The sequence below is a fragment of the Nansenia antarctica genome (genome assembly GCF_963989245.1).
Source record: "Nansenia antarctica genome assembly, chromosome: 6".
NCBI lineage: Eukaryota > Metazoa > Chordata > Actinopteri > Argentiniformes > Microstomatidae > Nansenia > Nansenia antarctica.
Window position 1 is genome coordinate 23,107,228 of NC_137676.1, and position 12,500 is coordinate 23,119,727.

General features: G+C 53.7%; 1 protein-coding gene across 1 annotated transcript in view; it reads right to left on the reverse strand.

The window, feature by feature from the left end:
• lama2 (laminin, alpha 2) overlaps window positions 1–12,500 on the reverse strand; it is a gene marked incomplete at both ends in the record, with an annotated part of 430,348 nt that overhangs the window by 34,291 nt on the left and 383,557 nt on the right. The window contains 6 exons of the mRNA XM_080534306.1: window positions 1,225–1,345; window positions 2,059–2,197; window positions 5,177–5,321; window positions 5,614–5,776; window positions 6,962–7,086; window positions 7,864–8,023. Of these exons, the coding sequence (XP_080390432.1) occupies window positions 1,225–1,345; window positions 2,059–2,197; window positions 5,177–5,321; window positions 5,614–5,776; window positions 6,962–7,086; window positions 7,864–8,023 (853 nt within the window). The remainder of the gene's footprint in view (window positions 1–1,224; window positions 1,346–2,058; window positions 2,198–5,176; window positions 5,322–5,613; window positions 5,777–6,961; window positions 7,087–7,863; window positions 8,024–12,500) is intronic.

Below are 12,500 nucleotides of genomic sequence, written 5' to 3' on the forward strand. Positions count from 1 at the left end.
AAACCCTAACCCTAACACCCTCACACCCTAACCATAACTGGATAGAAAGTAAACTTTCCATAATTGCATATTGATACTGTATGCTTAGGATCTGAATGTGTGGATTCCAGAACTACAGTGTGTGTGTGTGTGTGTGTGTGTGTGTGTGTGTGTGTGTGTGTGTGTGTGTGTGTGTGTGGGCAGGGGTTGTGAGACCCTGGTTCTCCTCAGTGGGCCCTGCCTGTCAAACACACACACGGATCAGAACAAGGTGTTCTTCTCATTCTGGGTTCAGATTCTGTCTTGTTTCTGAAGTGTAGCTGGGAACATTCAAACTATCTCACTGTCTGTGTGTGAGTGTGTGTGAGTGTGTGTGTGGGTGTGTGTGAGTCTTGTCCATAACTAAAACATCACTTTTTAAAAGTGGTATCTCTTCTCTGTTCTTTACCTCCATCACACTCTCCCACAATCACTCCATCTCCTCTCTCTTTCCCCCATCTCTCCATAATTTTCTCCTTCCCTCCTTCAACTATCCATCACTCTCTCCTTCCCTTCTTCATCTCGCAGTCACTGCCTCCCTCCCTCCCTCACTCCCTCACTCCCTAATTCCCTTCTTTATTCTTGTTCTCTGGTCTCCTCTCAACCCTTTCATTATTCTTCATGTTTTTTCGGAAGAGAGCAAAACACCAAGACATAATTCATGACAGCAGTGCCTGTTTCTATTCATTTATAACTGGACGGCTGAGAGACAGGAGCGAGTTGTGGAAGAGAGAGAGAGAGAGAGAGAGAGAGAGAGAGAGAGAGGGGTAATACATTCTGGTGGTGTTGACCTCTCGTGTCCATCGAGCAGCCTTGACATACTACTGCTGCTGCTGTACTCCCACCTTAGTCAGTCTGTTCTTATCTGAGGCGGCGTTGAGGAGCTAGCTTCTAGCTTGCCCTCCGCATTTCACTGGCTGTTCTGTGTACACGATATATAAACCTGGATTTTATTCAATTCTTTAATCAGAGACTCTCACCTCTACAGTCTTTAGTCAGGTCCATGTCTCACCTCTACAGTCTTTAGTCAGGTCCAGGTCTGGACCACTGGACCACCCCAGGCCACTCAGTCTTATAAACACACCTCTACAGCGCATCCTTTAGTCAGGCCCATGTCTGATAAACACACCTCTATAGCGCAGCCATGTCTGATAAACTCACCTCGACAGCGCAGCCTTTAGTCAGGCCCATGTCTGATAAACTCACCTCGACAGCGCAGCCTTTAGTCAGGCCTGTGTAGTCAGAGCTGCTCAGGAGGTTGTAGGGGGTTCTGGAAACTTCTATGTCCTTCATACAGCCGGCATACTGCTTCTTAGTGACCTCTGACCTGGAAGAGGAAGCCAGAGAGGGGAGTCAGTGAGCCCTCACAGACACAGGGCACAGACACAGGTCATGTGATCAAGTCTCACACAGTACTTCAGCTTCATGAACAGAACCAGACTGATTTGGGTTTTCACCAAGTTTAACACCCCGTCGACCACCACGTTAGCGAGCCGCCGCCGGCTAATGGAAACTTGGATAACTTGGACACAATGGATAAAATGTAAATGGTCTGCACTTATATAGCTCCTTTATCCAAAGCGCTTTACAACGGCCTCTCATTCACCCATTCACACACACATTCACACACCAATGGCGACAAGCTGCCATGCAAGGCGCCGGCCCGCTCACTGGGAGCAATTTGGGGTTCAGTGTCTTGCTCAAGGACACTTCGTCAGGGCTCGAACCGCCGATCTGCCAACCTTGAAATCATTAGACCGCAGCTCTACCTCCTGCGCCACAGCCGCCCCATAAAACAAACAAACAAACAATACGCACACACACACACACACACACACACACACACACACAAACAAACCAGGCACGCACACACACACACACACACACACACACACACACACACACACACACACACAGTTCAGGACCCTAAACACACATACACCACACACATACGTCCTGCTCTCTGAGGGGAGACCCCCTACCTGTAGTGTTCTGAGGGGATACCCCCTACCTGTAGTGTTCTGAGGGGAGACCCCCTACCTGTAGTTGCCGATGGTGGGGAGACCCCCAAAGTAGATCCTTTCGTCCTCCTTCAGGTTGAGACCCGTAGCAGCGCCCGGTGTTGCCGTGGACAACTTCTCTTCCTCGTTGGTGTCGATGTCTACGATGGTCACAGTCGCTGGGGAGGGTGGAGGGAACCATCAGATCATCATACATATGAAATACACACACACACACACGCCACACACTGATACACTGGCGGTACACAGTGGCCTCCAATATTCCTGGCACCCCTGGGGAAGAGGAGTACAAAGGGTTAGAAAACAATTCACCTTTTGGTGAACTAGCTTAATGTCACACAACAACAAAAAGAGAAGCATCCAACCTTTAATTGAGGTCAATTTATTCAGAGAAAAAGAAAATCTGTCATCAAGACATATTTCTGGGGAGCTTAGTGGCGTAACACCCTAAGTGTCCACCAAGTAACCACAGGGTTCCCGGTTCTGCCTGTCATCCCTCCTCTCTTTCTCACCCATCCTTCCTGTCATCCCTCCTCTCTCTCACCCATCCTTCCTGTCATCCCTCCTCTCTCTCTCACCCATCCTTCCTGTCATCCCTCCTCTCTCTCTCACCCATCCTTCCTGTCATCCCTTCTCTCTCTCTCTCTCACCCATCCTTCCTGTCATCCCTCCTCTCTCTCTCACCCATCCTTCCTGTCATCCCTTCTCTCTCTCTCACCCATCCTTCCTGTAATCCCTCCTCTCTCTCTCACCCATCCTTCCTGTCATCCCTTCTCTCTCTCTCTCTCACCCATCCTTCCTGTCATCCCTCCTCTCTCTCTCACCCATCCTTCCTGTCATCCCTCCCCTCTCTCTCACCCATCCTTCCTGTCATCCCTTCTCTCTCTCTCACCCATCCTTCCTGTCATCCCTCCTCTCTCTCACCCATCCTTCCTGTCATCCCTTCTCTCTCTCTCTCTCTCTCTCACCCATCCTTCCTGTAATCCCTCCTCTCTCTCTCACCCATCCTTCCTGTCATCCCTTCTCTCTCTCTCTCACCCATCCTTCCTGTCATCCCTCCTCTCTCTTTCACCCATCCTTCCTGTCATCCCTTCTCTCTCTCTCTCTCTCACCCATCCTTCCTGTCATCCCTTCTCTCTCTCTCTCACCCATCCTTCCTGTCATCCCTTCTCTCTCTCTCTCACCCATCCTTCCTGTCATCCCTTCTCTCTCTCTCTCTCTCACCCATCCTTCCTGTCATCCCTCCTCTCTCTCTCACCCATCCTTCCTGTCATCCCTTCTCTCTCTCTCTCACCCATCCTTCCTGTAATCCCTCCTCTCTCTCTCACCCATCCTTCCTGTCATCCCTTCTCTCTCTCTCTCTCACCCATCCTTCCTGTCATCCCTCCTCTCTCTCTCACCCATCCTTCCTGTCATCCCTCCTCTCTCTCACCCATCCTTCCTGTCATCCCTTCTCTCTCTCTCTCTCACCCATCCTTCCTGTCATCCCTCCTCTCTTTCACCCATCCTTCCTGTCATCCCTTCTCTCTCTCTCTCTCACCCATCCTTCCTGTAATCCCTCCTCTCTCTCTCACCCATCCTTCCTGTCATCCCTTCTCTCTCTCTCTCTCACCCATCCTTCCTGTCATCCCTCCTCTCTCTTTCACCCATCCTTCCTGTCATCCCTTCTCTCTCTCTCTCACCCATCCTTCCTGTCATCCCTTCTCTCTCTCTCTCTCTCTCTCTCACCCATCCTTCCTGTCACCCCTTCTCTCTCTCTCTCACCCATCCTTCCTGTCATCCCTTCTCTCTCTCTCTCTCACCCATCCTTCCTGTCATCCCTTCTCTCTCTCTCTCTCTCACCCATCCTTCCTGTCATCCCTTCTCTCTCTCTCACCCATCCTGCCTGTCATCCCTTCTCTCTCTCACCCATCCTTCCTGTCATCCCTTCTCTCTCTCACCCATCCTTCCTGTCATCCCTTCTCTCTCTCTCTCACCCATCCTTCCTGTCATCCCTTCTCTCTCTCTCATTCCTGTCATCCCTTCTCTCTCTCTCTCACCCATCCTTCCTGTCATCCCTTCTCTCTCTCTCTCACCCATCCTTCCTGTCATCCCTTCTCTCTCTCTCACCCATCCTTCCTGTCATCCCTTCTCTCTCTCTCTCACCCATCCTTCCTGTCATCCCTTCTCTCTCTCTCACCCATCCTTCCTGTCATCCCTTCTCTCTCTCTCACCCATCCTTCCTGTCATCTCTCTCTTTCACCCATCCTTCCTGTCATCCCTTCTCTCTCTCTCTCACCCATCCTTCCTGTCATCCCTTCTCTCTCTCTCTCTCTCTCTCTCTCTCTCTCTCTCTCTCTCTCTCTCTCTCTCTCTCTCTCACCCATCCTTCCTGTCATCCCTTCTCTCTCTCTCTCTCTCTCTCTCTCTCTCACCCATCCTTCTTGTCAAATCTCTAGGATAGGAGTGGGACTGAAAAAATTACACCCCCTTAGAGTTCTCTAACCAGCCTTAATCTGGGTCTGGGACCTCACAGCTGAGAGGCAGCAGCCATGGTATCTACCAGGGGAGGCTGGCGGAGGTAGAAATCAGAGGACGGGCTCGTTGTCAATCATGGAATCCTCCTCATTCCATCCTGTGCATTACAATGAGCCCCCGTCCTCCGATTTCTACCTGCGCCTCCCCTGCGCCTCCTCCCCTGGCGCCTCCTCCACCACCTTCTGGAGAGGAGACCAGCCTCCCTTGGCGCCTCCTCCACCCCCTCCTGGTAGACCAGCCTCCCCTGGCACCTCCTCCACCACCTCCTGGTAGGAGACCAGCCTCCCCTGGCTCCTCCTCCACCACCTCCTGGTAGACCAGCCTCCCCTGCGCCTCCTCCACCACCTCCTGGTAGACCAGCCTCCCCTGGCTCCTCCACCACCTCCTGGTAGGAGACCGGCCTCCCCTGGTGCCTCCTCCACCACCTCCTGGTAGGAGACCAGCCTCCCCTGGCTCCTCCTCCACCACCTCCTGGTAGGAGACCAGCCTCCCCTGCACCTCCTCCACCACCTCCTGGTAGGAGACCAGCCTCCCCTGGCGCCTCCTCCACCACCTCCTGGTAGGAGACCAGCCTCCCCTGGCGCCTCCTCCACCACCTCCTGGTAGGAGACAGGCCTCACCTTGCTTCTTGGTGCGGAACACAGTGAAGGACTTCCACCGGCCGTCGTTGTGTCTCCTGGTGCTGGTGGCAGAGCTGACCCCTGACCCCAGGTCCACACTCACCTTCACACGCCCGTCTGCCAGCTCTGCACTCATAAAGTCTTTCTGCAGAGAGGGGGGGATGGGGAGAGAGGGGGGGGGGGAGAGAGGGGGGGGGGGGGGATAGCGGAGGGAAGGGGCGCGGTAGTCAGTGACTGTTTGAGTATTGTATTTTAATGTGTGTGTGTGTGTACAATAATAATAATAATAATAATAATAATAATAATACCATGTCCTTGGTGTTCGTGTGTGCACATCTGTGTGTGTGTGTGTGTGCATATGTGTGTGCGTGTGTGTGTGTGTGTGTGTGCGTGTGCGTGCGCGTGTGTGTGTGTGTGTATGTACAGGTAGTAGTTACCATGTCCTTGGTGGCGAAGTACATGAGCAGGGAGTCGGTGGAGAAGGTGCGGAACTTGAACATCACTGTGGAAACGTTGGGGTTCCACCGGGTGGGGCGACTTACGGCTGCGTATCCCTCCCCATCAAACTGCACCGTGCCCTCCGTGTCAGTGGGCTGGGGGCTGCAGGGGGGGGGGCACAGACACATCCTCCATCTTTAGATTGTACTCTATTAGAAGGGCTAGGTCAGGGTCAGGGCTAGGGTCAGGGCTAGGGTCAGGGTCAGTGCTAGGGTCAGGGTCAGGGCTAGGGTCAGGGTCAGGGCTAGGGTCAGGGCTAGGGTCAGGGTCAGATCTAGGGTCAGTGCTAGGGTCAGGGCTAGGGTCAGGGTCAGTGCTAGGGTCAGGGTCAGGGCTAGGGTCAGGGCTAGGGTCAGGGTCAGGAATAGGGTCAGGGCTAGGGTCAGGGTCAGATCTAGGGTCAGGGCTAGGGTCAGGGTCAGTGCTAGGGTCAGGGCTAGGGTCAGGGTCAGTGCTAGGGTCAGGGTCAGGGCTAGGGTCAGGGTCAGGGCTAGGTTCAGGGTCAGGGCTAGGGTCAGGGTCAGGGCTAGGTTCAGGGTCAGGGTTAGGGTCAGGTTTAGGGTCAGGGCTAGGGTCAGGGTCGGGTTAGGGTCAGGGTCAGGGTTAGGGTTAGGGTCAGGGTCAGGGTCAGGGCTAGGGTCAGGGTCAGGGTCAGGGTCAGGGCTAGGGTCAGGGTCAGGGCTAGGTTCAGGGCTAGGTTCAGGGTCAGGGCTAGGGTCAGGGCTAGGTTCAGAGTCAGTGCTAGGGTCAGGGTCAGGGCTAGGTTCAGGGCTAGGTTCAGGGTCAGGGCTAGTGTCAGGGTCAGGGCTAGGGTCAGGGCTAGGGTCAGGGTCAGAGCTAGGGTCAGGGCTAGGGTCAGGGTTAGGGCTAGGGTCAGGGCTAGGGTCAGGGTCAGAGCTAGGGTCAGGGTCAGGGTCAGGGCTAGGGTCAGGGTCAGGGTCAGAGCTAGGGTCAGGGCTAGGGTCAGGGTTAGGGCTAGGGTCAGGGCTAGGGTCAGGGTCAGGGCTAGGTTCAGGGTCAGGGCTAGTGTCAGTGCTAGAGCTAGGGTCAGGGCCAGGGTTAGGGTCAGGGCTAGGGTCAGGGTCAGGGCTAGGGTCAGGGCTAGGGTCAGGGCTAGGTTCGGGGTCAGGGCTAGGGTCAGGGTCAGTGCTATGGTCAGTGCTAGGGCTAGGGTCAGGGCTAGGTTCAGGGTCAGTGCTAGGGTCAGGGCCAGGGCTAGGGTCAGTGCTAGGGTCAGGGCCAGGGTTATTACAGGTGTTATAACAGGTGTTGTAACAGCGGTCCTACCTGACCACGCAGCCCCTGCAGTCGCCCTGCCTCTCCCTGTAGTTCCACAGGCCCACAGGCTTGTTGTCCAGGTACGTCTCTCCCATGCAGCCCGAGAACGTGGTGGTCTTCACCGCCTCCGCCTTCTGCACCGCAAACAAGCACAAACACACCGCTACCACCATCAGGCACAGCCACAGACAGTAGATCAGATTACATTACATTACATTACATTACATTTTACAAGTACCAGACAATGAAATGCGGTTGAAGACATGAGTTAAACATGACATGGTGAACAGGGATGTATGTATGTATGTCGGCAGTGGACAGTACGCCACCTACTGGACAGATACAGGTAGGCATTTACCTGGAGAGGTGGGTTTAGCACAGTATTTTCCCTGGCACTGTCTAGTATAAACCAGTATAAACCAGTGTAAACCAGTATAAGCCAGTATAAACCAGTACCCACCTTGACGCTGCCCAGTACAAACCAGTATAAACCAGTATAAACCAGTATAAACCAGTATAAGCCAGTATAAACCAGTACCCACCTTGACGCTGCCCAGTATAAACCAGTATAAACCAGTACCCACCTTGACGCTGCCTAGTATAAACCAGTATAAACCAGTATAAACCAGTACCCACCTTGACGCTGCCTAGTATAAACCAGTATAACCAGTATAAACCAGTATAAACCAGTATAATCCAGTATAAACCAGTATAAACTAGTATAATCCAGTATAAACCAGTATAACCAGTATAAACCAGTATAACCAGTATAAACCAGTATAACCAGTATAACCCAGTATAAACCAGTATAAACCAGTATAAACCAGTATAACCAGTATAAACCAGTATAAACCAGTATAAACCAGTATAACCAGTATAAACCAGTATAACCAGTATAAACCAGTACCCACCTTGACGCTGCCCAGTAGGCCTCCTACGAACAGGTATGCGTGCTGGTCCACGTCCAGGATGGTGAAGGCCTCGGGGGAGTTGGCGCTGTGGGAGGAGGGCAGGAGGCCCGCCCTGGGCCCCTCCAGGGGCCGCACCGAGATGGTGCCGTTCAGCCCGTTCCTGTGTGAACCAATCACAAACAGCCATGGTCAGATACATCAATGTGGACCAATCAGATTCAGACATGGTCAGATGTACCAAAGTGGACCAGAATCACCTGATCCAAAGTGGATGAGAATCAGCCATTAGCAAATGAGTCAGGATGAATATCTAACATTTTAAATTGGAGCAGCCCAGTCACATCACAGCAGCGGATCCAGTTTGTCCGGCAAGGGGGAGAAAGTCAGGGCAGCAGCACGAAGCAGTGGTCCCTCCTGTCTCCTGGAGGAGAGTGGAACATGAGAGCTGACCTCGATCGACAGCTGAAGTTCCCACACGAGATCACATCAACCTCCCTTCGGCCAGATGTCGTACTCTGGTCTACCCCGATGAGGACAGTCATCATGGTGGAGCTGACCGTTCCATGGGAAGAGGGGATGGAGGCTGCCTTCGAGAGAAAGAAGGAAAAGTACACAGACTTGGCAGCTGCGTGCTCGCAAGCAGGGTGGAGGGCAGTCACCTATCCTGTGGAAGTTGGGTGCAGAGGCTATACAGGAACATCTACACAGCGGCTCCTGAGGTCGCTGGGGATCACAGGATCCAAGCTGAGAAAGGCGCTCAAAGACCTGGCGGAGGAGGCTGAACAAGGGAGCTTCTGGCTCTGGCTCAGAAGAAAGGACAAGGCGTGGGGGAAAGGAGGATCCTAGGGCTGGCTGCAGGGAGTGGCAGGGAGACGTCCCTGTCACTGCTCCACCACCTTGAGATGTTCCGGGATTAAAGGAGCGAAACATCAGTGAAGGGTGGCTCCCGGCTGACGACCCTGCAGTCAGCCCACTGGCACCGTCGGAGGTGCGACAGGCAGCAATGCCCAGCAGGTATACCCACCTGTGCTTTCATCTATTTAATCTGGCTTGCCAGTGACTACTGAGAAAAGAGCAGTTGGCATCCAGGAAAGACTGGTGGGCTGCCAGGGAAGTCTGGCTGGCGGCAGGAAAGACTGCACCGGGGGTGGCGGGGCTAGTTACCCTTTAAACACGTCCTTGTAGCCTTGCTACAGGGACTCCCCAAACTAACTACAAGCAAAATAAGGAAAAAACAACCCGGCGGTCCACCGAGAGGCGGGATGGAAGATGGACCAATCACGACAGATAACACGGTAACGACTGGAACGGCAACGACTAACGATCAAAGGATCCTGAGAGAATGCAGCTGTGGGTGGTCCAAAGTAACAACCTACTTGGGCCTGCGGATCCACCAGGGGAGGACAAAATGCGGCGGCAGCTATCAGATGCAAACTTGCACTGCGCCAGCAGGTCAGACAAGGAGGAATCAGAGCCAGGTTGAGCACCACAGTGCTACTGATCCCACCATTGCATCCGGTGAGAGAGAGCAAGAACAGCCTCCCCAGCAGGATTTGCAACCACATCTGCACGACCCACAACAGGAGCATCAGAGCAGAACGCCAGGTAGAGAATCCACCAAGGAAACCCCAGAGAAGCCAGACCGGAAACCCAAGATCAGGTGGCCAAAGGCCAGCGACAAGGATTCATGGAGAAGCTTCGACGAAAGCTTACATACCACCCTCCAGAACAGTCTAAGAGGCAGCACAACGTCCAAGCTGAACATCTTCGGCCATATCATCTATGAGGAAGGCAAGGGAAGATTTGGAGAGATGCCTCAGAGGAGGACCGTTCCTAGGCAGAGCGGGAGACGGGAGAGAGAAATCCTCCAGCTGGTAAAGGAGCGGCGACGTTTGCGGAAGGCATGGAGGAGAGCTGAGGAAGAGGAGAAGGAGGGCTTGCAGAACCTCTGGAGTCAGATCAGAACCAGACTCACCCACCTGAGGCGAGCTGAAAGGATCAGGAAACGTAGAAGCAACAAGGAAAAGGCAAGGACGAACTTCTTCCGGGACCCGTTCAAGTACGCCCGGGGTTTGCTTGAGGAGACGAAATCGGGGAAGCTGCAGACCACCGAGCAGGAGCTGGAGGAACACATCAAGGACCAGCTCAGTGACAGCCAAAAGGAGAGTCCCCTTGGTTCCCCAGGGCACGTACCGCTCCCACCCGAGCCCTCTTCTCAGTTTGACACCACACCCCCCAGATGGTCTGAAGTTAAGCAGGCGGTGGAGCATGCGAGAGCTGCATCTGCACCCGGACCAAATGGCGTCTCCTATAGGGTATACAAGAACTGCCCAATGACCCTGAAGCTTTTGTGGAGACTAATGGGCATTGCCTGGAAAACAGAATCCATCCCTTCAGCATGGAGCAGAGCAGTCACTACCTTCATCCCGAAAGAGAAAGACTCCCATAACATCAGCCAATTCAGAGGCATAGCCTTATTGAATGTGGAGGGGAAGATCTTCTTCTCAGTGATGGCAAAGCGCATGACCAGCTACCTCCTGGCAAACAATTACATCGACACCAGCTGTCAGAAGGCAGGCGTCCCAGGATTTCCTGGCTGCGTGGAGCACTCGGCTATGATCTGGGAACAGATCCAGACAGCGAAGCGGAGCAAATCAGACCTGCACGTCGTTTGGCTGGACCTTGCAAATGCATATGGGTCTGTTCCCCACCAGCTCATCCATTTTGCCCTCAAATTCTTCCACATACCACCGTGCATCCAGAGCCTACTAGCAACCTACTTTAACAACTTCCATGTATGCTACACAACCCAGGAGTTCTCAACGTGTTGGCACCGGCTGGAGAAAGGGATAGCGATGGGTTGTTCGATCTCCCCCATCCTTTTCACAGCAGCGTTTGAGATCATCCTAATCGGCGGAAGACAGATGGTCCGAGGAATCAGATCCCAGTCAGGTCTGCGACTCCCAGCCCTACGGAGCTATATGGATGATGTCACCACACTCCTTCAGACAGCAGCGTGCACAGCGAGACTTCTGAAGAGGTTTGAGGAGCTCCTAACATGGGCCCGGATGAGGATAAAACCAACTAAGTCCCGCAGTCTCTCAATCAGGAAAGGAGTCCGGAATGACAACATCTCTTTCTCAGTGGATGGCGAGAAGATCCCGCTGCTAGTGGACCATCCTGTGCGAAGCCTCGGAAGGCTTTACACGGCTGACCTTTCTGACAAGCACATGGCTTCTTCTGTCACTTCCCAGCTCTTGGACGGCCTGAAGAAGATCGACCAAAGCCTCCTGCCAGGGAAATTCAAGGTGTGGTGTTACCAGTTCACCTTATACCAACGTCTCATGTGGCCCCTGAAGTTGTGTGACATCACTTTAACAACAGTGCTGAAGTTGGACGCAAAAGCCAACAACTACATCCGCAAGTGGCTGGGCCTTCCCCGCTGCCTCACTAATACAGCGCTGTTTGGAAGAACCACACTGAAGCTCCCACTGAAATCCATCAGCCTGGGCTATAAACAGGAGAAAGTGAGACTCGTGTTCGAGCTGAGAGACTCACCCGACCCGTTTGTCCAACACAGCAAGGCCCAGGTTCGCACAGGACGCAAGTGGGATGCCACGCAGGCAGTTGACCAGGCCATCAATCGCTTGAAACACCAGGAGATCGTCGGGGTGCTGCAGCCAGGCAGGACTGGTTTTGGATGGGGATCAGCACCCAAGATGTGGTCCAAGGCAACGAGGAAGGAAAGGAAAGATCTAGTGATCTCTGAAGTCGTAAAGATCGAAGAGGAGTGCTACAAAATCAGAGCCGTGGGCCAACAACAGCAAGGAAGGTGGACAACGTGGGAGGCTGTGATCAACAGAGCCATCACATGGAAGGATATGTGGAGGCTGCCCCAAGCAAGGCTGAGCTTCTCGATCAGGGCCACCTACGACACCCTTCCCAGTTCCCGGAACCTGCACCTCTGGTACGGCACAGAGGAGACCTGCCAACTCTGCAACGCCAACAACCCAAACTTGCGACACATCCTCTCTGGATGCAAGGCGGGACTGACGCAGGGTCGGTACAGATGGCGGCACGACCGGGTGCTGCGCAAACTAGCAGAAATTCTGGAAGCACGCAGACTGGAATCAAACAAGAGCAGCCCAGTCACATCACAGCAGCGGATCCAGTTTGTCCGGCAAGGGGGAGAAAGTCAGGGCAGCAGCACGAAGCAGTGGTCCCTCCTGTCTCCTGGAGGAGAGTGGAACATGAGAGCTGACCTCGATCGACAGCTGAAGTTCCCACACGAGATCACATCAACCTCCCTTCGGCCAGATGTCGTACTCTGGTCTACCCCGATGAGGACAGTCATCATGGTGGAGCTGACCGTTCCATGGGAAGAGGGGATGGAGGCTGCCTTCGAGAGAAAGAAGGAAAAGTACACAGACTTGGCAGCTGCGTGCTCGCAAGCAGGGTGGAGGGCAGTCACCTATCCTGTGGAAGTTGGGTGCAGAGGCTATACAGGAACATCTACACAGCGGCTCCTGAGGTCGCTGGGGATCACAGGATCCAAGCTGAGAAAGGCGCTCAAAGACCTGGCGGAGGAGGCTGAACAAGGGAGCTTCTGGCTCTGGCTCAGAAGAAAGGACAAGGCG